Source organism: Halichondria panicea, chromosome 16, assembly GCF_963675165.1.
Source record: "Halichondria panicea chromosome 16, odHalPani1.1, whole genome shotgun sequence".
Lineage (NCBI taxonomy): Eukaryota > Metazoa > Porifera > Demospongiae > Suberitida > Halichondriidae > Halichondria > Halichondria panicea.
Genome location: NC_087392.1, coordinates 5,762,121 through 5,784,138, shown reverse-complemented (window position 1 = coordinate 5,784,138; position 22,018 = coordinate 5,762,121). Strand labels below are relative to the sequence as shown.

General features: G+C 46.9%; 4 protein-coding genes and 1 long non-coding RNA gene across 13 annotated transcripts; 3 read left to right on the top strand and 2 right to left on the bottom strand.

The window, feature by feature from the left end:
* Nucleotides 1–604: 604 nt before the first annotated feature.
* Nucleotides 605–4,128, bottom strand: LOC135350601 (uncharacterized). Its single transcript, XR_010399205.1, has 3 exons — nucleotides 3,962–4,128; nucleotides 3,516–3,808; nucleotides 605–2,034 (listed from the first exon to the last, which is right to left on the bottom strand). It is a non-coding gene; the product is annotated as an uncharacterized LOC135350601 (long non-coding RNA).
* Nucleotides 4,129–4,281: 153 nt separating this feature from the next.
* LOC135350599 (eukaryotic translation initiation factor 2 subunit 3, Y-linked-like) lies at nucleotides 4,282–8,087 on the top strand. Its single transcript, XM_064549458.1, has 12 exons — nucleotides 4,282–4,431; nucleotides 4,854–4,917; nucleotides 4,977–5,038; nucleotides 5,369–5,434; nucleotides 5,549–5,670; nucleotides 5,760–5,854; nucleotides 6,073–6,231; nucleotides 6,492–6,721; nucleotides 6,861–7,005; nucleotides 7,097–7,266; nucleotides 7,500–7,672; nucleotides 7,864–8,087. The coding sequence occupies exons 1-12, from the start codon at nucleotides 4,339–4,341 to the stop codon at nucleotides 7,937–7,939; spliced, it is 1,455 nt and encodes a 484-aa protein (XP_064405528.1). The 5' UTR covers nucleotides 4,282–4,338; the 3' UTR covers nucleotides 7,940–8,087.
* A 212-nt stretch (nucleotides 8,088–8,299) lies between these two features.
* LOC135350593 (cytosolic endo-beta-N-acetylglucosaminidase-like) lies at nucleotides 8,300–15,205 on the top strand. 6 transcript variants are annotated; one of them, XR_010399202.1, is made up of 15 exons: nucleotides 8,300–8,513; nucleotides 8,605–8,777; nucleotides 8,845–9,021; nucleotides 9,089–9,197; nucleotides 9,263–9,411; nucleotides 9,839–10,004; nucleotides 10,214–10,317; nucleotides 10,653–10,761; nucleotides 10,889–10,981; nucleotides 11,045–11,166; nucleotides 11,632–11,789; nucleotides 12,892–13,039; nucleotides 13,173–13,329; nucleotides 14,229–14,327; nucleotides 14,789–14,882. XR_010399202.1 is itself a non-coding variant. In XM_064549446.1 (15 exons), exons 1-14 carry the CDS (start codon nucleotides 8,352–8,354, stop codon nucleotides 14,320–14,322), a joined length of 1,872 nt encoding a protein of 623 aa, XP_064405516.1. In that variant the 5' UTR covers nucleotides 8,300–8,351; the 3' UTR covers nucleotides 14,323–14,327; nucleotides 14,789–14,929. The 6 variants fall into 6 exon arrangements, 4 of the variants coding, with proteins under 4 accessions (XP_064405516.1, XP_064405515.1, XP_064405514.1 ...); XM_064549446.1 differs by having other exon boundaries at nucleotides 14,278–14,327; nucleotides 14,789–14,929; XM_064549445.1 differs by having other exon boundaries at nucleotides 14,271–14,327; nucleotides 14,789–14,929.
* A 106-nt stretch (nucleotides 15,206–15,311) lies between these two features.
* Nucleotides 15,312–19,619, top strand: LOC135350594 (protein O-mannosyl-transferase TMTC4-like). Its single transcript, XM_064549448.1, has 18 exons — nucleotides 15,312–15,794; nucleotides 15,882–15,969; nucleotides 16,029–16,123; nucleotides 16,186–16,251; nucleotides 16,368–16,529; nucleotides 16,704–16,906; nucleotides 17,264–17,435; nucleotides 17,490–17,546; nucleotides 17,604–17,675; nucleotides 17,732–17,811; nucleotides 18,128–18,179; nucleotides 18,364–18,419; nucleotides 18,479–18,542; nucleotides 18,647–18,724; nucleotides 18,824–18,938; nucleotides 18,991–19,103; nucleotides 19,222–19,291; nucleotides 19,348–19,619. The coding sequence occupies exons 1-18, from the start codon at nucleotides 15,312–15,314 to the stop codon at nucleotides 19,479–19,481; spliced, it is 2,160 nt and encodes a 719-aa protein (XP_064405518.1). The 3' UTR covers nucleotides 19,482–19,619.
* Nucleotides 19,620–19,637: 18 nt separating this feature from the next.
* On the bottom strand, nucleotides 19,638–21,970 carry LOC135350598 (golgin-45-like). Of its 4 annotated transcripts, none has more exons than XM_064549454.1 (5): nucleotides 21,866–21,970; nucleotides 21,772–21,809; nucleotides 20,932–21,716; nucleotides 20,198–20,685; nucleotides 19,638–19,909 (listed from the first exon to the last, which is right to left on the bottom strand). In XM_064549454.1, the coding sequence occupies exons 1-5, from the start codon at nucleotides 21,878–21,880 to the stop codon at nucleotides 19,757–19,759; spliced, it is 1,479 nt and encodes a 492-aa protein (XP_064405524.1). In that variant the 5' UTR covers nucleotides 21,881–21,970; the 3' UTR covers nucleotides 19,638–19,756. The 4 variants fall into 4 exon arrangements, with proteins under 4 accessions (XP_064405524.1, XP_064405525.1, XP_064405526.1 ...); XM_064549455.1 differs by having other exon boundaries at nucleotides 20,198–20,643; XM_064549456.1 differs by having other exon boundaries at nucleotides 20,198–20,619.
* Between the last annotated feature and the right edge of the window lie 48 nt (nucleotides 21,971–22,018).

Here is a 22,018-nt window from a genome sequence, read left to right as displayed (position 1 = left end):
GATAGCAGGTAATTCTAACAATTTTCGTGGATTTAATTTTCGTATAGAATTCTAACCCACGAAATCCTTGAAAATTAAGCCCCTCGAACATTTCGCGCTATACGGTATCATGGTTCTCGGTGTTGAACTGTTCACCATGCATTTTAATTGCATTTAGTCACAATCGTTAAGCAAAACTTAATCTAATGATCTTTACCAAAAATTGACGTATGACTAGCATTTTGGGTGATAATGAATTGTGGAACATAATGATCATTAACCATATAATGAGTATTATAATTGTGTGTGTATGCATGCAGGACTGACCGACCACCAACCCCTAGCATGCATCACGAGGGACGCTGTACAGGACCAACCACCAACCCCATGCATGCATCACGAGGGACGCTGTACAGGACTGACCGACCACCAGCCCCTAGCATGCATCACAAGGGACGCTGTACAGGACCAACCACCAACCCCATGCATACATCACGAGGGACGCTGTACAGGACCGATCACCAACCCCATGCATGCATCACGAGGGACGCTGTACAGGACCGATCACCAACCCCATGCATGCATCACGAGGGACGCTGACTCTAGCAACTAAGTATGGATGGGATTCAAACTATCAATAGTGATATCATCAGTTGTCAACTCTCAATAAAAAAATAATTGTTGTCATAAAAAATACAAAACATAAAATAATTGTTGCATAAGAACTACTATTTACAACAATCATTGTTGCAGCAGCCAATCAGAATAAGAGTTGAGCTGCTTGTAGTGTTGGTTACTGCTGTCCATCCCAAGCAATCAACCTGTAAGTATAGGAATCGTGAAGACGTGACACACAACATAGCTAGCTACTCATCTGTGTGTATGCTGTTCAGTGGCTCCTCCACACACAATCAACCTGCACAGAGGGCATGAAAGACTTGTCACACAACATAGCTAGCTACTCATCTGTGTGTATGCTGTTACAGTGGCTCCACAACCATCAACCTACATAGGGATAATGAACGACCCAACATAGCAGACTACTTATCTTGGTCTTCACAGCAATCAATGAACCTACAAACAGTATGAAAGACATCACTAGGTACTCATCTGTTGTGTATAGATGCAGTTAGGGTGGCCCTCAAGGATGCTGTGCACAATGGAACTACTCATCTGTTGTGTATAGATGCAGTTAGGGTGGCCCTCAAGGATGCTGTGCACAATGGAGCTACTCATCTGTTGTGTATAAATGCAGTTAGGGTGGCCCTCAAGGATGCTGTGCACAATGGAGCTACTCATCTGTTGTGTATAGATGCAGTTAGAGTGGCCCCACAAGGATGCTGTACACAATGGAGCTACTCCTCTGTTGTGTATAGATGCAGTTAGAGTGGCCCCACAAGGATGCTGTACACAATGGAGCTACTCCTCTGTTGTGTATAGATGCAGTTAGGGTGGCCCCTCAAGGATGCTGTGCACAATGGAGCTACTCATCTGTTGTGTATATAGATGCAGTTAGGGTGGCCCCACAAGGATACTGTACACAATGGAGCTATTCATCTGTTGTGTATAGATGCAGTTAGAGTGGCCCCACAAGGATACTGTACACAATGGAGCTACTCATCTGTTGTGTATAGATGCAGTTAGGGTGGCCCCACAAGGATGCTGTGCACAATGGAGCTACTCATCTGTTGTGTATATAGATGCAGTTAGGGTGGCCCCACAAGGATACTGTACACAATGGAGCTTTGTTGTGCAGACATCAACCTACACATCATAGAATGCACGAGACACTGGACATGTAGCCAGCCACTCATCTTCACAGCTCCATACATACATGCAGAGACAATCCACCTACACACACCACCTCTTATTAGTTTTCTCAAGAGTATAATAATTTATTATCATACAATGGTAGTAGTGGGCGTTGACTCAGCCCCTCCCCTAAAGAGAGATGTGGGGGCGTACAGATAAGCCCTGCCTTCTCCTTCCATACTAAATATAGGACATGCCCAGGTAATCCTCCCTGGGTCCCAGAGCAGCATGGCTTGTCTGTACCTGGGGGAGAGAGGAGACAAAAGCAGTGAGAGAATGGAACACTAGTACAGTAGCTAGTAGGAGGAGCTGTGTGTGTGTGTGTGTGTGCATTGTGGCTGCAAGAGAACAAGCAATGCATGGTTACATTGAGATTAAAAAATCCCATCCACTCAACACAACACAATACCAGCCAATCACCACCACAGCTGACAACATCATCACTATCAGTGTATACAATACATATCAATACTCCCACAATCCAATTCCGTAACACCAAACAAACCAATGCAACTCTCAGCTGCATTGTGCAGAGAAGAGATGACAACAACCAATCAATTCAACAGCAAGACTACACCACAAGACCACCAGATAATTATTATAAACACAATACCAGACCAACAGTGTCTGAGACTGAGAGTGTGCAGAGAAGAGACAGAACTTCCCATAATAAACCCACCACAACAACCAATCAAATCAACCACAGGAGGACCACCACCAGTAGTTTCCTTGCCCAAGGGACTAATACAATAAGGGCATAATAAACTAAAGGGACCCTGTGACTGTGAGTACCATTAACTGAGCACAGAAGTAATCAACCAGAATGTGTGGGATGGTTCAACAACAGTAGACTCACAGAGACAACACCTCCTTGCTCTTGAAGCCCTTGTCGACTCCAGTTGCAACAAGCCTGGCACGCAAGGCTTGCACAAGTGCTCAAGACTACTCTTCACTAATCCAGTCAAAGGCTACAGTTCCCTTGGCACACCTAGGTTTAGTTAAAGCCTGAACTTACCAATTCCATGTGCAGTAGGCACAGAGTTAAGATCCTAAAAAAGCTGATTAGCATAAGCCAAGAAGCAAGTTGTCCAACTACATAGCTAGCTATTTTATAATGATCCTAGCTAACTAACTATTGGAACTGATAACGAGATCTTAACACTCCCAATTATGGCAGGATCCTGTGCTGCTTTCCCTTTAGGCAGGTACTAACAGCAGAGTGCTCCCTCAATAGACTGGAGTGCCATGAGTAATCCATCATTGCACCCCGAAGGCTGGTTCGACAACGGTTCCAAGAACAAGAAGATGCTGTCCTGCAACCCGACTGTTGAAGAACCTTCCACACACATTCTGAATGATTACTTGAGTGCTACGGACACCCCCCCCCCCCCCCCCCCACCAAAACGGTTCAAGGCCATGCAGATAATAGACTCTTAGCCACGCGTATATTAACAGAACAAAAAGCGTTGTCGATAAGAGTTTAGCCATGCATACATGCATTTAACGTGCGCTTTGCTGGCAAGTATGTATCTATTAAGCTGCATGACCTCACAGTCAAGAAGGGGCCACAATACAAGAGCAAAATAATCACCAACCAAAAACCTTCCATGCTCAACAAACAGCGCAAAACCGGTACGCTCAGAAGGCCAAAGTGAACATCTATAGTCTATGCAACAAAAGCTAGCTACAGACAAAATGAACATGCAAGGTACGTTTTAACTTACAATAGTTCCTGCAGCCTGCACTGGATCCGATGATCCAGCTCTATCCTTCCATGCCTGGAGAATGCTCGCGCTGCTTTGCTGGAACGTTTGCGCTGGTTATTGCGCTGGTTTTATAACACAGTAGGAAGGCTCTGATGGTTCTGGCAACACAGTGGAAAGCTCACGATGGTTCTGCAACACAGTGGATGGCTTGCGATGGTTCTGCAACACAGTGGAAGGCTCGCGATGGTTCTGCAACACAGTGGATGGCTCGCGATGGGGTTCTGCAACACAGTGGATGGCTTGCGATAGTTCTGCAAACAAATCACAAGTCAATAGTAAAAAAACATAACCAAATACACAGTGAACAAAACATAACCAAATACACAGTGAACAATACAATGCTCTAAAAGGTTTCCTAGCCTAACATTCCTGCAAACATGCGAGCTACAAGCAAAGGAACTCACCTCTTCCAGCAAGACACTTTGCTTCTCCTTCAAACTTCAAAGGAACTGAGCTACTGGAACTGGATCTGAGAATATTCCAGACCATTAACGTCAGAGTCTCACCATGGAGACCGACAGTTCCCACCCATGGAGGAGACCGCAGTACGCTACAAGGTGTTGTGAGTATTGTGGGTAGATTGCGAAATCTGTCCAGACGCCGCACAAGTCACTCGCGCATGCGCAGTGTCCCTGATTGTGAATTTTTTAGCCTCGAATCTAGGCTGATAATCGGCCCTGGATTCGAGACCTGGGGTGGTGGGGGAAAACCCTGCTGCAACTCGACTACTTCCCTTTCTTTGTTTCCTCCCCCGCTCCACGTGTAACCCCCAGCGATTATAATGGCGACAGAAAGTGTAGAAAGTGCTGTCGTGGAAGAGGCAGGAGCCTCCGCAGGGCCGCCCAGACTAGCCGAGCAGAATCTAGAGACTTTAGTAAGTTCCTTGCTAGTGTTAGATCATGTTGGATAGGTTTGGTAGGTCTGTAGCATAGACTCATGGTGTGAGAGGTATTGCATCATCTTCTCATTGGATGATGGTACACACTGTGTGTGTGTGTGTGTGTGTGTGTGTGTGTGAGGATAATCCCAGCTTTCTGGAGTACAGAGCCTTCTAGAATACATTTGCATCGATTTGTTGCCCCTCATATATACAGTGTAAGTGTTTGCAAGACCGCTTTATACTGTACATAAATGTTCAGTGTTGCATAATTAGAACGCTTTGTTGCACAGAAGTACTGATGTGGTGCTTCTCTGCCCCGTGTTCCTGGAAGCTACCTAGTTGGGCGTGGCCCCACCCTAACTCTAACCCTAACCCTATGCCTTCCGTGTGTTGATGATCTTGTGTTATTATTGCAGAATGTGGCTACTTTGAATCCTCTCTCCCCCGAAGTCATCAGTCGCCAGGCAACCATTAATATAGGTGAGCTAATTGCTATCCCCCCCGCCACTCACCACCCCCTAACCCTACCCCCCTGTCAGGTACTATTGGACATGTAGCTCACGGCAAGTCCACTGTTGTTAAAGCTATCTCAGGAGTTCAGGTATTCATTGCTCTAGTGTTGTCCTCTCTGCTTGTTCCCTCTACTGGTAGCACAGTGTGTAGTGGCATCCTCCACTGCTCAGGTCCACTGTACATGCATGGTGTAGGTCCACTGTACATGCATGGTCTAGGTCCACTGTACATGCATGGTCTAACCTGCTCAGGTCCACTGTACATGCATGGTCTAGGTCCACTGTACATGCATGGTCTAACCTGCTCAGGTCCACTGTACATGCATGGTCTAACCTGCTCCTGCTGTACTATTTGTTGCATACTACATTTGTATGTATATACACGCCTGACAATGTTGTGATGCTATCACTGTTTGCAGACTGTGCGCTTTAAGAATGAGCTGGTCAGAAACATCACCATCAAGCTGGGATATGCCAACGCTAAGGTAAACCAACTCAGCCGAGGTACAGTTTATAATCTAAGAAGTTAAACGGTCAATACTAGGCTCATCTAAAGGAGCTACAATGTATGGCCCTTGAGTGTGTGTCCTCTCCCTCAGGTGTACAAGTGTGACAATGAGCGGTGTCCTAGACCTGGTTGCTATAGATCTTGCAGTAGCTCTAAAGAAGATGTGTTCCCTTGCACTAGACCAGGTTGCAAGGGAAGCTTCCGGTTACTAAGGTCTGTTTAGAGCTTGTACATAAGACTACCTTTACCTACTATCTTTATGGCATCTGTTCTATAGCCTTAGTTTCTTTTATTATTTCCAGGCATGTATCGTTTGTGGATTGCCCCGGTCACGATATCCTCATGGCCACCATGCTCAATGGAGCTGCTGTGATGGACGCAGCACTGTTGTTAATAGGTACACAGAACAAAGCAAGGTCCTTGCAATAATAATGATAGTACTTTATTAGTGCAAATGATGTGATTGCTCTGTTTGAAGGTATTCTACTGATATCAACATCTTGCTAGATAGTATCTGATGCACTGACTTATTGTACCTCCCCTCCTGTATACTCACACCCCCACACATCACACCCACACACCCTCACACCCCACACATCACACACACCCTCACAGCGGGCAATGAGTCGTGTCCCCAACCACAAACGTCCGAGCACTTGGCAGCCATTGAGATTATGAAGCTGAAACACATCATCATCCTTCAGAACAAGATTGATCTTATCAGAGACACACAAGCTAAAGACCAGTATCAAGAGATTCTCAAGTTTGTACAAGGTAGCCATCGTGGGGTGTTTTGATGATTGTACTGTGTGGAATTACTTGCTGTTTTTAAGTCAGTGCAAATGATGTGATTGCTCTGTTTGAAGGTATTCTACTGATATCAACACCTTGCTAGATAGTATCTGATGCACTGACCTAATCCCCTTCAATAATAGTACATCCAGTTGTGTACTGCAGTTGACCCTCTTGTTAATGACTGCCTAATTTACCCCCCCCCCCCCCACACACACACACACACACACACACACACACAGGCACAGTGGCAGAGGGTGCTCCAATCATCCCCATCTCTGCCCAGCTTAAGTACAATATAGAGGTCATCTGTGAGTACATCTCTAAGAAGATACCCATTCCAGTGAGGGACTTCACTTCAGAGCCACGACTCATCGTCATAAGATCCTTTGATGTCAACAAACCGGGGGCGGAGGTAGACGAGCTAAAGGGGGGCGTGGCAGGTGGGAGTATCCTCAAGGGTGTGCTAAAAGTGAGCCTGTGTGTGAGTGGGTGGACCTATTAGTCACTGTAGCAGATCTTTTCATTTATGTGGCTTATACTGTTCAAAAAATTTTTTTTTTTTTTTACAATTATAATAGACGTGTCATGTAATGTCATGTGATACTCAGGTTGGCATGGAGATAGAGGTTCGTCCAGGCATAGTGTCCAAGACTCCTGATGGCAAGATCCAGTGTCAGCCGATACGTTCGCGCATCCTCTCACTGTTTGCAGAGCACAATGAGCTCCAATATGCTGTGCCAGGTGGACTCATTGGTGAGGGCTAGCCACTGACTGCGTTGCTAATAACTTACATGTACCTAGCCTTGTCTATACGTACGCTGTACACACACACACACACACACAGGTGTGGGTACTAAGATTGACCCTACGCTGTGTCGAGCTGATCGACTGGTTGGTCAGGTATTGGGAGCAGTGGGGGCACTTCCTGACATCTATGTAGAGCTGGAGATCAGTTACTTCCTCCTAAGAAGACTGTTGGGGGTCAGGACAGAGGGAGACAAGAAAGGAGCAAAGGTAATTGTAATCAATGGGGTCGAAGTTCATTTGTAGTTTGTAAGAGGTTGGGGAAATGGTTGCGTCCAATTAGTCAGTGCAAATGATGTGATTGCTCTGTTTGAAGGTATTCTACTGATATCAACACCTTGCTAGATAGTATCTGATGCACTGACTTATTGTACCTCTCCTCCTTTACTCTACATAGCTGTGTCAGCATATACCCACTGTACACATGTACTCTGCCACTCCAGGTTCAGAAACTGAGCAAGAATGAGGTATTGATGGTCAACATAGGATCACTGTCTACTGGTGGGCGTGTGAGTGCAGTTAAGGCTGACCTTGCTAAGATAGCACTCACACAACCTGTGTGTACAGAAGTGGGGGAAAAGATTGCCCTGAGCAGGAGGGTGGAGAAACACTGGAGGTGTGTGTGTACGGTAGCTCTGTAAGAATGTGTGGGTGGGGGGGGGTTGCCCTAGGTTTGAGTGCCAATATTGATAGTCCAATTTTCAGAGCAAAACTATGTGTTGTGTAGTTCACTGGAGTGTGGAGTTCTTTATAGACACATTGTTCATTGCTGTGTGGTGTGTTATACCCTCTCTTGTGTATGTGCAGACTGATTGGTTGGGGTCAGATACGAAGGGGTGTGGTTTACAAGCCCCCTACATTATCAGAGGAAGCGGACCCGTGACATCATTGATGACATCATTAGAACTGAATTTTTGCATTAATAATAATACACTGTTTCAATGTTTTAATAGCTTTGTGTGCGTATTATCACAAATTATCTTTTTAGTATTTGTCATAATGATCACTGACTATCGAGAATGTGCACAAAAATTATTAATGACAATGTTTATTTGAGGGTATTGAGGGTTGTCCCAGGCAGATTTTTTTTTATACCTCTGATAGAGACAACTCGGCTACTGACATGATGATATAGGGCTATAGGGTAGCCTCGATCCCCTCTTCGAGGAAGTGCGGCCTGGGATCGAGGCTACTGTGGACAGAGCCCCTCCCCTCTACCGTTAGTATACATTTTGTAGACATCATAAATTATATCAGGAGACGGTCGAGCCACGCCCAACTACATTGTGAGTGAGATGGATACTATAGGTCCCCTCACCTTCAACGCTGTAGTGAGTGGGTCTCCTCCCCAGCACCAGCACGAGCACCATGGGGCTGGGGCCAGTGGGTCCACCTGTGCCTGCAGCCTGTCAGAGGAAGGGGCTCCTATCATTGCTCCACTAGACACACTGGAACAGGCAAATACCTTATCCTTGTTTACTATGAGCATGTCTGCAGCTATACGCATACTGTCTACATATCATTGTGTGTGTGTGTGTGTGTGTGTAGGTGTTCTCCTGGCAGCCGTGTAGTGATGGTATGTGTGTGCCCAGTATATCCCTGAGGCCACGGTGTGATCACCAGGGAGGGTCTAAGATGGATGACCCCACAGCACAGAAGATGATAGTATGCCATGATATGATGGGAGGCTATATCAAGGACAAGTACATACAGGGACACAGGTTCGGAAATGCGTACGAATGACTTCATGTGTAGCTGGCTGTGTGCTACTATCCACTGTACATGCAGTGATCTGAATGACTACTATTTCTACCAGTGGCAGTACATCGATGCCTTCATCTACTTCAGCCATCACTTCATTACGCTCCCCCCTCCAACTTGGACTAATATTGCCCACAAGAATGGTGTCCTTGTCATGGGAACCATCATCACAGAGTGGACACCTGGGGCACAGCTATGTACACAGTGAGTACATAGCTAGCCATGTGTTCTCTCTGTGTGCACAGCATGCTCACACTATATGCTGTTGTAGGTTGTTCTCTGAAGACTGGAGAGTTGCCCAGTTCTGTGATCAGCTGGTTGCCATGGCAGCACACTACAAAATAGACGGCTGGCTCGTCAATATTGAGAATCCAATTCATGTAAGTACATAATTATATCCTATATACGCCCACACCACACACACACACACCACACACACACACAGCCTAAGCTGATGGACAGATTGCACATGTTGCTGTCGCTACTGACAACTGGAATGCACTCGGCCTGCCCAGGGTCAAAGGTTATTTGGTACGACAGTGTCACAATTGAGGGAAACTTGACATGGCAAAACACACTCAACCACTTGAACCAGTGAGTACATGGAGTACAGTTGAACAACAGCCATAACTTTGGATCCATGATTTTTGAAAGCTTAGAAAGAGGCCTTTCAATACATTAGGTGTTTGGCTTACCATAACCACAGTAGCTCTGAGAGCACGGTACCCACAAAGCCATTCACCAGTAGCAGAGTCCATACATCAGCTGTGGGGGGTAGCTGGAAGACCTCCAGGCCAGTGTTTGGTAAGGGCCATAATTTCATTTTTCGGCCTTGGACCATGGTCTGGTCAAACTGGCAAATAATTTTATCTCTCAAATACAAACTTTGATGGCACCATTTGAAAGGTCTCTTTCTAAGATTTCAGAAATTGAATTCAAGTTATGGCAGCAGAAAGAATCCCCAAAATAGGAGTTGTATATACGCACACGCCCACACACACACACACACACACACACACAGAGTGTTCTTTGACTTGTGTGACGGTATCTTCCTGAACTACAACTGGAGTGAGGATGGATTGTCCTCATCAGGCAGTGTGGCTGGGGACAGGAGAGGGGACGTGTATGTGGGGGTGGATGTGTTTGGGAGGGGCTGCTTTGGAGGAGGAGGTTTCAACTCTTGTAAGGTACACATTGCATGTTCATATCGGGCAATCTAACCGTGCAGGGTTCACTGAACCCACTGTACCTATGACTGCCCCTGCCTCAAGTTGTTGTATTGTAGCTCTGTAGGTATAATTATACAACACTTGCATTTTCAGTTTTTTGTGTGGTTACACTAGTTGAGCTACACTATGATTTAGAAGCCCAGGTCTTATGATCAATATCCGTGCAGGCTGTGGAGGTCATCAGTCGTCAGGCTCTCTCCTCGGCTCTCTTTGCTCCAGGCTGGGTATATGAGACTCAAGCTAAGAGCCACTTCTTCCAGAACCAGGAGAGGTACGGTACATACATGTGTGTGTGTGTGTGTGTGTGTGTGTGTGTGTGTGTGTGTGTGTGTGTGTGTGTGTGTGTGTGTGTGTGTGTGTGTGTGTGTGTGTGTGTGTGTGTGTGTGTGTGTGTGTGTGTGTGTGTGTGTGTGTGTGTGTGTGTGTGTGTGTGTGTGTGTGTGTGTGTGTGTGTGTGTGTGTGTGTGTGTGTGTGTGTGTGTGTGTGTGTGTGTGTGTGTGTGTGTGTGTGTGTGTGTGTGTGTGTGTTAGCAGCCTCTAGTAACTGTACTAAGAGTGGTACATTGCTTTGTGTACTGTACATCATTTACTATTGTGCTGTGTCAGGTTTTGGTCCCTGCTGAGTGAGTGGGTGGGGAGTGGGCGTGTGTCGTGCCTCCCACTCGTCAGTGCATTCGGACGAGGCTACGGGGAGAGTGTCAACATTGATGGCAAGGTCAGTGTCATGCTCTATACAGAGTGTAGCTGCTGGGTAGGGCTGCAATTATGGTGTGCTTAGGATGGCTTTCGTGCACGGGCCAAATGTTCCAACAGCAAGGAAATGTTAGTGTTGCATCATACAGATGGTTCACTCTGAGTGTTGGACTCATCACAGTGTGCAGGATATTCAACCATCAGTGACCTCTCTCTCGTCTCTGGTGACCTCTGACCCCATGGTGCGTGAGAGGGGTGGTGTGGTGACATGAGTACATTGTGGTCTCTCATACACACACGTACAGAATGGTGTGAGAATAGAGAGAGTGTTGCTGGACATGCAGACAGTGTATAACAATGGATCCAGTCTCAGACTAGAGGGAACTGTCAGACACACACCAGGACTCAACAAACCTGCTCTGGCTAGGTGAGGGGCAAGCCCAGTGCTCTGGCTAGTTGAGGGGCAGGCCTAATGCTCTGGCTAGGTGAGGGGCAAGCCTAGTGCTCTGGCTAGGTTAGGGGCAAGCCTAGTGCTCTGGCTAGGTGAGGGGCAGGCCCAATGCTCTGGCTAGGTGAGGGGCAGGCCCAATGCTCTGGCTAGGTAAGGGGAAAGCCCAGTGCTCTGGCTAGGTGAGGGGAAAGCCCAGTGCTCTGGCTAGGTGAGGGGCAGGCCCAATGATCTGGCTAGGTGAGGGGCAGGCCCAATGATCTGGCTAGGTGAGGGGAAAGCCCAGTGCTCTGGCTAGGAGAGGGGAAAGCCCAGTGCTCTGGCTAGGTGAGGGGCAAGCCCAATGTAGAGGTGTTGCTGATATACCCTATGTGTGTGTGTGTGTGTGTGTGTATAGCACTACGTGTTTCTATCCATGGACAATCATCAATATAATTATTCTAGATTGTTCCAGACCCATCTGAAGGTAGTGTCTCCCCTGCTAGTGGGGTTGACCTTCACCTGCGACCCCACCACCTCTCTCAAGCTCTACCTGCAACTACACACCAGCTCATCCTCCAGAGTGTTCCTAGACCTGCTCATGGAGCCACCACCAGGCAAAGGTGGGCCTACTGCATGAGGGTGGGCCTACTGTATGAGGTGACCTACTGTATGAGGTGAGGGTGGGCCTACTGTATGAGGTGACCTACTGCATGAGGTGAGGGTGGGCCTACTGCATGAGGGTGGGCCTACTGCATGAGGTGAGGGTGGGCCTACTGTATGAGGTGAGGGTGGGCCTACTGTATGAGGTGACCTGCTGTATGAGGTGAGGGTGGGCCTACTGCATGAGGTGAGGGTGGGCCTACTGCATGAGGGTGGGCCTACTGTATGAGGTGAGGGTGGGCCTACTGCATGAGGTGACCTACTGCATGAGGTGAGGGTGGGCCTACTGTATGAGGTGAGGGTGGGCCTACTGCATGAGGTGAGGGTGGGCCTACTGCATGAGGTGAGGGTGGGCCTACTGTATGAGGTGAGGGTGGGCCTACTGTATGAGGTGAGGGTGGGCCTACTGTATGAGGTGACCTACTGTATGAGGTGACCTACTGCATGAGGTGAGGGTGGGCCTACTGCATGAGGTGAGGGTGGGCCTACTGTATGAGGTGAGGGTGGGCCTACTGTATGAGGTGAGGGTGGGCCTACTGTATGAGGTGACCTACTGTATGAGGTGAGGGTGGGCCTACTGCATGAGGTGAGGGTGGGCCTACTGTATGAGGTGACCTACTGCATGAGGTGAGGGTGGGCCTACTGCATGAGGTGAGGGTGGGCCTACTGTATGAGGTGACCTACTGCATGAGGTGAGGGTGGGCCTACTGTATGAGGGTGGGGCATGCATGCTACTGTGTACCGTATAGCGGGTAAGTTTCGTGGGGTAAAAAATTCATTCAACTCGAGAAACGGTCGTTTTCGTGAGTAAAAATTTTGTTTAGTCTCGTGGCTGCACGGCATTCCTACGTTCAGATAAGCCACGCCTACGATAAATTTCGTGGAGGTCAGCCTGCCCACGAAAATAACGAATATTTTACCCCACGAAAATTACCCACTATACGGTAATAGTATGTTTAGTAGATACGTAATCTCCCCTTTAATTTCCATTCCACTTGCAATCATGGATATGGACACAAATCTATTCATTTTTGTGCTAACTCGATACCCCTCCCCCTTCAGAGGGGACAGTCCCTGTGCCCCTCCCCCCTTCCAGCCGAGTACCACACCTCCCTGGATGTGTCCTAGCCCCACTGCCACGCCCCCATGCCCAGCACCTACACAGACTCTTCACTGGAGAGCCACAACCACCCCACCCCTGGACCACCAAGTGAGCCCTGTCACTGTGTGTGTGTGTAAGAGCTTCACCTTATATTATATAGCTAGCTACCTACAAAGCTATTCGTGTAATAACCTAGCTCTCCTTGTGTGTGTGTCTTCAGTTGATCTCCATCTTCGTTCAGATACTACATTATTGACCCTGCTGATGTCCAGAGCTGTGTGATCCAGGAGCTCTCTCTGGGCGTGTACTACGCTGGTAGACCACCCCCTATTAGCCATGCCCCTTCTGGTGCTAGCCACACCCCTCAACCCTTCTCACTTGTACTAGGGGAGATTAAGGTCAGTGCTAGTAATTATACAGTGAATGTACAGCCAAATTGGCAAATACTTTTATCTCTCAAATATGAACTTTGATGACGCCATTTGAACGGTCCTTTTCAGAAAATCATAACTTTAGATCCACGGAATTCAAGTTATGACAGCTGAAAGAGATTAATTAAACGGAGGGGGGATGTTAGTTGAACCATAGGGAGAGGGATTGGAAACGGAAGTTACCTCGAATTATATCCGCGTTACGCCGGGTTTAATCGAGGCTGTGTATCTAACGTTGGTACCTTGACTGTATATGTCTGCTAGATTGTACTAAAACTTGCACTTCCAACTGACACTTGAGACCATATGGGACACAGTACACCGATGAGTTGCACAGTCTTAGCTATATTAGAAGTATTCTAGGTAAAGATCTTATAGCGTGTTTTGTACCTCTAGCTCTCTTCACAAAAGTTAAAAATGTATTTTTTCTTTTCTAACTGATGCTCACCATTAGGGGGCATGAGAATGACGTTTTAGGGGGGCTCTGAATATTTTGTTGTGATCATAATTTGTTTCCCGCGTGTTGAGCAACCGTAACACGGATTGACATCAAAGGCTGTCTGGTGCCATGCTGCAAATTCGATGTAAAATGTCCCGTGACGCTACTTCCGTTTCCAATCCCTCTCCCTATTCAATCTATGGTTGAACATTTTTCAACAGCCATAACCCTAACCCATCGACAGCCATAACTTAAGTACAATTTATCTAATCTCAAAAATTTTATCATTTTCTGAAAGCTTAGAAAAATACCTTTCAATGATGTGTTTCAATCCAAAATTTCGTCCGGGCCCTAATTTGTCATTTTTCGGCCTCGGACCATATAATCCATGGTACAGCTAAATTGGCTAAGTATTTTTATCTCTCAGATATGAATTTTGATGATACCATTTGAAAGGTCTTTTTCTAAGCTTTCAGGAAATTTTGACTTTGGATCTACGGAATTCAAGTTATGACAGCTGAAAGAGGTTGATGAATAGCACACTTATCTATTGTAACTCCACACACCCACCCACACACTCTGTTGTGACAGGCGATGCCTACACCACACACACACACCCACACCCACACTCACACTCCACACACACACTCACACTCACACTCACACTCACACTCACACTCCACACACCCACCCACACTCACACTCACACTCACACTCTACACACCCACCCACACACTCTGTTGTGACAGGCGATGCCTACACCACACACACACTCACACTCACACTCACACTCACACTCCACACGCACACGCACACGCACACTCACACTCCACACACACACACACACACACACACACACACACACTGCTGGACAGGTGATGCCTACACCACACACACACACCCACACTCACACTCCACACACACACCCACCCACACACGCACACTCCACACACACACACACACACACCCACACACTATGCTGGACAGGTGATGCCTACACAGCTGCTCTCTGCTAGTTATGAAGTGTTGAACATTTGGAGTCATAGTTACAAGCTCTCCTCTGACCTGACCACCGTGTCTCTCACCCTCTCCTGGCTGTCCACCCACACGCAATCAGACACTATAGAACACTACAATATATACACTTCAGCCGCTATTGCCGATAGCAACCTGTCGTCATGGAGATCAGAGTATATATACAGGGGGCGTGCCTACTCTACCTCGTATCGGCTGACTGATGTATACCTACTCAGAGTGAACTCTGTAGCTAGTCTGACTCTACTAGTCCAGCCGGTAACTGCCTCTCAGAGGAAACAGTCCCTTAAGGATTGTCCTAGGTTGAATATTAGGTTTGAGTGACTTTTTTGTACATGTACAGTGTGAATAGGATTGTTGTTCATTAGAGATGATATTGTGTACAGTGGGTTATAGGGAAGCCTCACAAGTCATACGCCCCCTATTATAGTCAGGAAACAGAGTGAGATATCAGAAGGAGGTGAAGTGTTTGCTAATGACAGGAGAGATGGTCCCCTCCTGGTACTGGTGTGTGCAGAGTGTGCTTGTGGTGACAGTGGCCATTGGGAGCTACTTGCACTGTTGTTGGGCAGCATTTGTTTTTGACGACAACGAAGCGATACTCACCAACAAAGATATTCTAACAGACACTCCACTAGTCAGTGTATTCAGTAATGACTTCTGGGGGACAAGTGTGTTGAGCAACACTAGTCACAAGTCATATCGACCTCTCACTGTGATCACATTCCGTATCAACTACTGGATGGGAGGACTGGATCCGTGGGGCTACCATCTGACTAACCTAGTCTTGCATGCCCTGGTGTGCTTGTTGTTCCTGCGTGTGTGTGCGTGTGTGTGGGAGGACATGAGATTGCCTAATGGAAGGAAGACTAGTGCAGTATCCGCTAACAATGAGAGCTGGTGGTCTGTGCTGTTTGCAGCTCTGCTGTTCTCATGTCATCCAGTACACACTGAGACAGTGAGTGCAGTGTCTGCATGTAGTACATGCCATATCCAGAACTGTAATATGCTAGCGTTTATAATGTGTATGTATTTGTGCATGCAGGTAGCTGGTGTCGTGGGTAGAGCTGAGTTGACCTCTGCACTCTGCTTCTTCCTAGCGCTCTTAGTCCATCGTCACACTTGTTCCTCAGGTGAGTCATGTGCTCCATACTCTACTCTGTTATTTAGCTGGGTTGTATGTTCCTCTCAGCTGGATCTGTAACTAGACAGGTTCTACTGTTGCTATTGACTACTGCCCTGGCTGGTGTTGCAATGCTCTTCAAGGAGCAAGGAATCACAATCATTGTAAGTGTGTGTGTAAGGGAATAGCGCTGACCAATCAGCTGCTCTCATTCATCCACACACAGGGCGTGTGTGTGGTGTATGACCTCGTGATGATGGGACTAGATCCAAGGCAACTACTGCAACTGAAAGTAAGTTAAAAACTAAACAATCCATTCTTTGGCATTTTTTATGACTCTAATTTAGCTACATTACTGCTGACGTGGCTGTATGTACTCATGCATGCATTACTTCATCTGTTGCATAGTACCCTGGCCACACTAGGAGGGAATGGAGGCACTCCATCACGAGGTGCTCCACTCTGCTAGTGGCTGGTCTGCTAATGACTGGACTGAGGATGCTCACTGGAGCTCCCACCTTTCAGCCATCAGATAATCCAGCCTCCTTCCATAACTCTACCCTCACAAGGGTCAGTTACAGATATATCTATCTATGGCATAAGAGCAGTTATGCACCGTGTGCGTGATATTACAGCACTGTGTATGAATTGCGATGAAAAAATATTTACTGTCTCTCTTATGTGTATAAATATACTGGCTGGTTGGCTGGCTGGCTGGCTGGCTGACTGACTGACTTTGTGCAGGTGCTCAACTACAGTTACCTGTATTCACTCAACTCATGGCTACTGCTGCACCCGTGGTGGCTGTGCTTTGATTGGTCGATGGATTGTGTGTCACTCATCACCTCACTGTATGACGTGAGACTGGTCGCCGTGGCAACCTTCTGGGGGGTCCTCCTGAGTCTAGTGCTGTATTGTGTGTTTGGGAAACCATCAGCCATCAAAAGGTCAATAGATCAATAGCTATACGTCTGCAAATTGGTCCATTACATACCAAGTTCCATGCCAAATAATCTTCCATCAGGCAGCTTCTTACACACGTAGGATTGTTGATGATACAGTTTCCAAGCTCCCCCCCCCCCCTACACAGGCTGACCACCATTGCTCTAGCTCTACTAGTGACCCCATTCTTACCTGCCTCTAACCCCCCCCCCTACACAGGCTGACCACCATTGCTCTAGCTCTACTAGTGACCCCATTCTTACCTGCCTCTAACCCCCCCCTACACAAGCTGACCACCATTGCTCTAGCTCTACTAGTGACCCTATTCTTACCTGCCTCTAACCCCCCCCCCCCCTACACAGGCTGACCACCATTGCTCTAGCTCTACTAGTGACCCCATTCTTACCTGCCTCTAACCTGCTACTCAACGTTGGTTTTGTGTTGGCTGAGAGAGTGTTGTATCTGCCCAGTGCTGGCTATTGTATCCTCGTCTCCATGGGAACCACCGTGCTCAGCAAGCACTTCGGAAAGAAGGCACGTTACAGTGTCCAATAATGCAAACATTTTATTGCCTTTATCATGCTACAGATGTGTGTGCTCATGTCCTCACTGGTGGTACTTGTGTTCATGCTGCAATCAATGAAGGTGAGTATCTGTACATAGTGATGTCACTAGCCACACCCCTTGCCACGCCCCCTCCAGAGGACGACTGAGTGGCAGTCAGAAGAGTTATTATTCACTTCAGGAATCAGAGTGTGCCCTCACAATGCTAAGGTGCCCCCCTCATGACCCTCATGACCTGACCCTCATGTTGTCTCTTGTGTGTGTAGGTATTGTACAACATAGGCAAGGTTAGTGTGGACAGTGGAGACACTGTCATGGCAGAGGCTGCTTACACTGAGGCCATTCGGTGGGTGACCTATCATCTCTGTACAAATTTTGTTGATCCAATGTCAACAATTTTATGATTTTATGAAAGCTTAGAAAGAGACCTTTCAAATGGTGTCATTAAATTTGAGTTTTTACCAATTTGGCGATACCATGGATTTATAATAGCCCATGGTCCAAGGCCGAAAAATGACAAATTATGGCCCGAATGGAATTTTGGATTAAAACACATCAATTAAATTTTGTTTCTAAGCTTTCAGAAAATCCTAACATTTTTGACATTGGATCAACGGCACTCAAGTTACGGCTGTTGAAAGATGTTCAACTATCCCTCCCAGGCTCCACTCAGAGTATGATCAAGCTCTGAATAACTATGGCAACCTATTGAAGGTGAGGCCATTGAGCTAACTGCCCTGCAAGCTTTACTCTTCTGCATGCGCTAGCTTAGTAGGTGCTAACTGCCTTGCAAGCTTTACTCTTCTGCATGCGCTAGCTTAGTAGGTGACATACAAACTCCACCTAATACTGGTGGCATTAACGTGTAGAGAATAATCATGGATTGTTTGGTTGACAGGACAGTGGGAGGTACAGTGAAGCAGAGGACACACTCAGACTAGCCGTGGCAGCAAGGTGGGGGGTCTTCTTAGGGGGGGGTCTCGTGTGGCCTGTGATTATATATCCTCATGTAGTCCCAAGTTTGCAGCAGCCTGGATGAACCTGGGAATAGTACAAGCAGCACAGAATAAAACACAGGTACATAGGTTACACAGGTACAGTGTACACACGTGTACGCATGTGTACGCATGTGTGCATGTCGATGGAATGAGTCGTCCATCAGGTGTTGTGTGTGTACACAGGAAGCTGAGGTTAGTTACATGACTGCTATCCAGCACAGACGCAAGTATCCAGATGCCTACTATAACCTTGGCAACATGGTATGTCCTATAACTACTGGTGATGATGATAGAATATCAGCACCTTCACATTGTGTTGTATATTGTGTCAGATGATCCCTCCTGCACACATGCACACAGTACATTGACACAGGGCGGCCAGACAGGGCGGTGGCTGCCTTCAGAGAAGCCATACGCCTGCAGAGTGACCATAGACTCTCGTGGGGCAACCTGGCCCTTCTGTATGAGAACATGGGTACGTTGGTTATAGCAGTATGTAACTATGTCATTATATTATCATGACACAGAGCTGTACGAGGAGGCGGAGAAGGTGTTGAGGGAAGCAATATCAGTGGTGCCAGACCACACCCACTTCTACTACTCCCTGGGCGTTGTCATGGGCAGGGTTAATAGGTTCAAGGTGCGTGGGTCTATCACATCAACTAGTTCACTGTAGTTAAAATTTTTCTGTATGTCTCTAGTGTGTAAATGCGCCTTTGCTGTTAGACTTGCATCTCAATACGCACTCTGCTGTATAGGAAGGGGAGGAGTTGTTGTTGAAGGCCCTGGAGATGAAACCTGACTCAGCAAAATACCACACCAACCTAGGTAACTATCCTGTCATTTGATTATTGTTTAGGATTATTGTCATGTGATGCCTGCAGGTGTCATCTATCATTTACAGAAGGATTACTTCCTCGCCAAGCACCACTACCAGAGGTCACTGGACCTTGACCCCACCATGCACACTGCTAGAGACAACCTCAACAAGCTCATGAGAACTAATCATGATCAGTAGTTAGTGTTATAGGCTGGCTGGCAATGTTCATGTTGTTCATGTCGTTATTAACCGTATCACTTGTTCATTATTGTCATAACCAACATCCTGCTATACATGTATACCGTTTAATTTACTCGAGTATAATTATTATTATTATTATTATGTAAAGAAAAACAAACGAAATAAACGTCAGATGATCTAATGCCATGGAACACGTACAAACAATTGATGGAATTGATTTCACATTACAAAACGTTACAAAAGTGAATAAGAAACTAGCAGTCCTACAAGTGTCACACATGAATGAGTGGTCCCTTACACCCCCCACAGTGCAAGTCCGGACCCCCACAGAGAAATAGGTGTGGTCTTAATGAGTGTCTACTAAGCTCCTCCTCTCGCAGCCTCAACGGCAGCTGTACTTGTCTGTCCCCTCGAGACCTCAACACCTGCACACACACACACACACACACACACACACACACACACACACACACACACACACAGTTGAACACTCTATTGAAGCTAGGCTTACTACATTAATAATTATGTCACCAATATCAATATACTGTAAAAACTCTATTTAAAGCAACACTTTTAAATAATTACGTTTTGCAAAAGTGAAGTTTTAATGTACACAAAAAAATTAATTTATATGGTGCTATAATATTATGGGCGAAATGCCAAGTGTCGCTTAAATAGAGGGTCGCCTTAAATCGAGGTTTTACGGTACACACCTTTTTTGCCAGTTTTTCTCCTGGTGTTGACTGTGTAGCTGCCTGGGGGGTAGTGTTGGTGATCACATGACTGCCCCCCACATAGAGCTGTGTAGCTGCCTGGGGGGTAGTGTTGGTGATCACATGACTGCCCCCCACAGAGAGCTGTGTAGCTGCCTGGGGGGTAGTGTTGGTGATCACATGACTGCCTCCCACCGAGAGCTGTGTAGCTGCCTGGGGGGTAGTGTTGGTGATCACATGACTGCCCCCCACAGAGAGCTGTGTAGCTGCCTGGGGGGTAGTGTTGGTGATCACATGACTGCCTCCCACCGAGATGCCTCTGAGTGATTGGACCATCCGGTTAGCACTGACTGCCATGTCCAGTACTGTACCACTTGATGAAGGGTCAGTGAGGGGGGCTGTGAGGGGGTCAGGGAGGGGGGCTGTGAGGGGGTCAATGAGGGGGGCTGTGAGGGGGTCAGGGAGGGGGTCAGTGAGGGAGGGTGGGGCTGGAAACAAGAATATAACAATAATGACATCCATAGCACCAGAATAGATGCTTACATACATACATGCAATTCGTTTTGGCTTAAAGCCAATAAAAACAACCTATGGGATTCTAACAATACTGCAATGATATCCTACCCACTCATAAATACCACTGAAGGACAAAGCTACACACAACAAACACTCTAGCTTGTACACACAGTCACCTATACCATAGCTATACAATATCCCTCTACACAAGTACACACCAGAACTGGTGATTCCCCTCAGCTGAGCGTTGCATTCACTGAGCACCTCACTCAGTCTGTCCCTCTCTGCCAACATGCACACCAGAGCTTGCTGACTGCTCACCAGGTGATGGGACACCTCTCTCTTGACGCTGGCTAACTCATCAATCATCAACCTACTAGCGAGGTACTTGCTTCTCCATACATCACAATCTATCGACACTTTATCCACAAGCTCCAAATTATCAGAGAGTTGCCGTAGAGACACGTTTAAATCACAAGAGATAGCTGCTTTGTCGTTGATAAGTTGTTCCATTTGTAGTTTGAGCTGGTCCCCAAGTGACGCTACTAGGAGCCTCTTCAACTCTCGATTAGCCTCCGTCAGAAACTGAACCTTTGGCTCTAAATGAGAGCAATTTGGACAGGAATATTCTGTTGAGTTCTCGTCTTTAGAGGGAAAGAGACAAGTGGGGGTGTGTCTGATATGGTTACCATGACCACCAATGGGCGTTGAGGTGGGCGGATAAGGGTGGTGGTTTCTTGTTGGACTTGTATCCATGACTTCCGTTACTCCTCCGAATGATTGTACATGAGGTTTCGTTATTAGACTTTCAGGTTGCGGTGTCTGTGGTCTATGCAGGGGGTCATCATAGTGTGTGGGGGGTGGTCTACATAGGGGGTCGTCATAGTGTGGTGATTTACGCAGGGGGTCGTCATACTGTGTGGGGGGTGGTAGCTTGGGGGGGTGGGCCTTGTATACTGGATGTACGGAGCGGACAAACGGCTCTACATTGGCCCTGGGCTTCCTAGAGGGAAATAAAACAAAATAATGAAGAATTCTCATTTCAACATGATACTCACTCTGTGATACTCCTGTCTCTAGTGAACACTAGGACCTCCTGCAGAGGATAGATAATATAATGGTAGTGATCTCTATATACAACGCTAGATTCACCTTCGCTTGGGACATCTCTTGATGTCAAGTATTAGTATAGCTAGCGCAGAATTATAGGTTAGGTAAAGATCGTCTTTGCTTAGGCTAATTATTGTAAAGTCAATTAAGATTCACACTAGCCATGACTCGATCCGATTGGAACTGATACCATAC

What these genes read in the sequence shown, in the direction of transcription:
- LOC135350599 (XM_064549458.1), top strand. Translation starts at nt 4,339, where the DNA reads ATGGCGACAGAAAGTGTAGAAAGTGCTGTCGTGGAAGAGGCAGGAGCC. An exon ending in TCCTCAAGGGTGTGCTAAAA is followed by an intron (nt 6,722 to 6,860) that starts GTGAGCCTGTGT and finishes TGTGATACTCAG; the next exon opens with GTTGGCATGGAGATAGAGGT. An exon ending in AGGGTGGAGAAACACTGGAG is followed by an intron (nt 7,673 to 7,863) that starts GTGTGTGTGTAC and finishes GTGTATGTGCAG; the next exon opens with ACTGATTGGTTGGGGTCAGA.
- LOC135350593 (XM_064549444.1), top strand. Translation starts at nt 8,352, where the DNA reads ATGGATACTATAGGTCCCCTCACCTTCAACGCTGTAGTGAGTGGGTCT. An exon ending in GGGGCACAGCTATGTACACA is followed by an intron (nt 9,022 to 9,088) that starts GTGAGTACATAG and finishes ATGCTGTTGTAG; the next exon opens with GTTGTTCTCTGAAGACTGGA. An exon ending in TGGTGACCTCTGACCCCATG is followed by an intron (nt 10,982 to 11,044) that starts GTGCGTGAGAGG and finishes ACACACGTACAG; the next exon opens with AATGGTGTGAGAATAGAGAG.
- LOC135350594 (XM_064549448.1), top strand. Translation starts at nt 15,312, where the DNA reads ATGACAGGAGAGATGGTCCCCTCCTGGTACTGGTGTGTGCAGAGTGTG. An exon ending in ATCCAGTACACACTGAGACA is followed by an intron (nt 15,795 to 15,881) that starts GTGAGTGCAGTG and finishes TTGTGCATGCAG; the next exon opens with GTAGCTGGTGTCGTGGGTAG. An exon ending in TCATGCTGCAATCAATGAAG is followed by an intron (nt 17,547 to 17,603) that starts GTGAGTATCTGT and finishes CGCCCCCTCCAG; the next exon opens with AGGACGACTGAGTGGCAGTC.
- LOC135350598 (XM_064549454.1), bottom strand. An exon ending in AGAGACAGGAGTATCACAGA is followed by an intron (nt 21,717 to 21,771) that starts GTGAGTATCATG and finishes ATTTCCCTCTAG; the next exon opens with GAAGCCCAGGGCCAATGTAG. An exon ending in GAGAAAAACTGGCAAAAAAG is followed by an intron (nt 19,910 to 20,197) that starts GTGTGTACCGTA and finishes GTGTGTGTGCAG; the next exon opens with GTGTTGAGGTCTCGAGGGGA.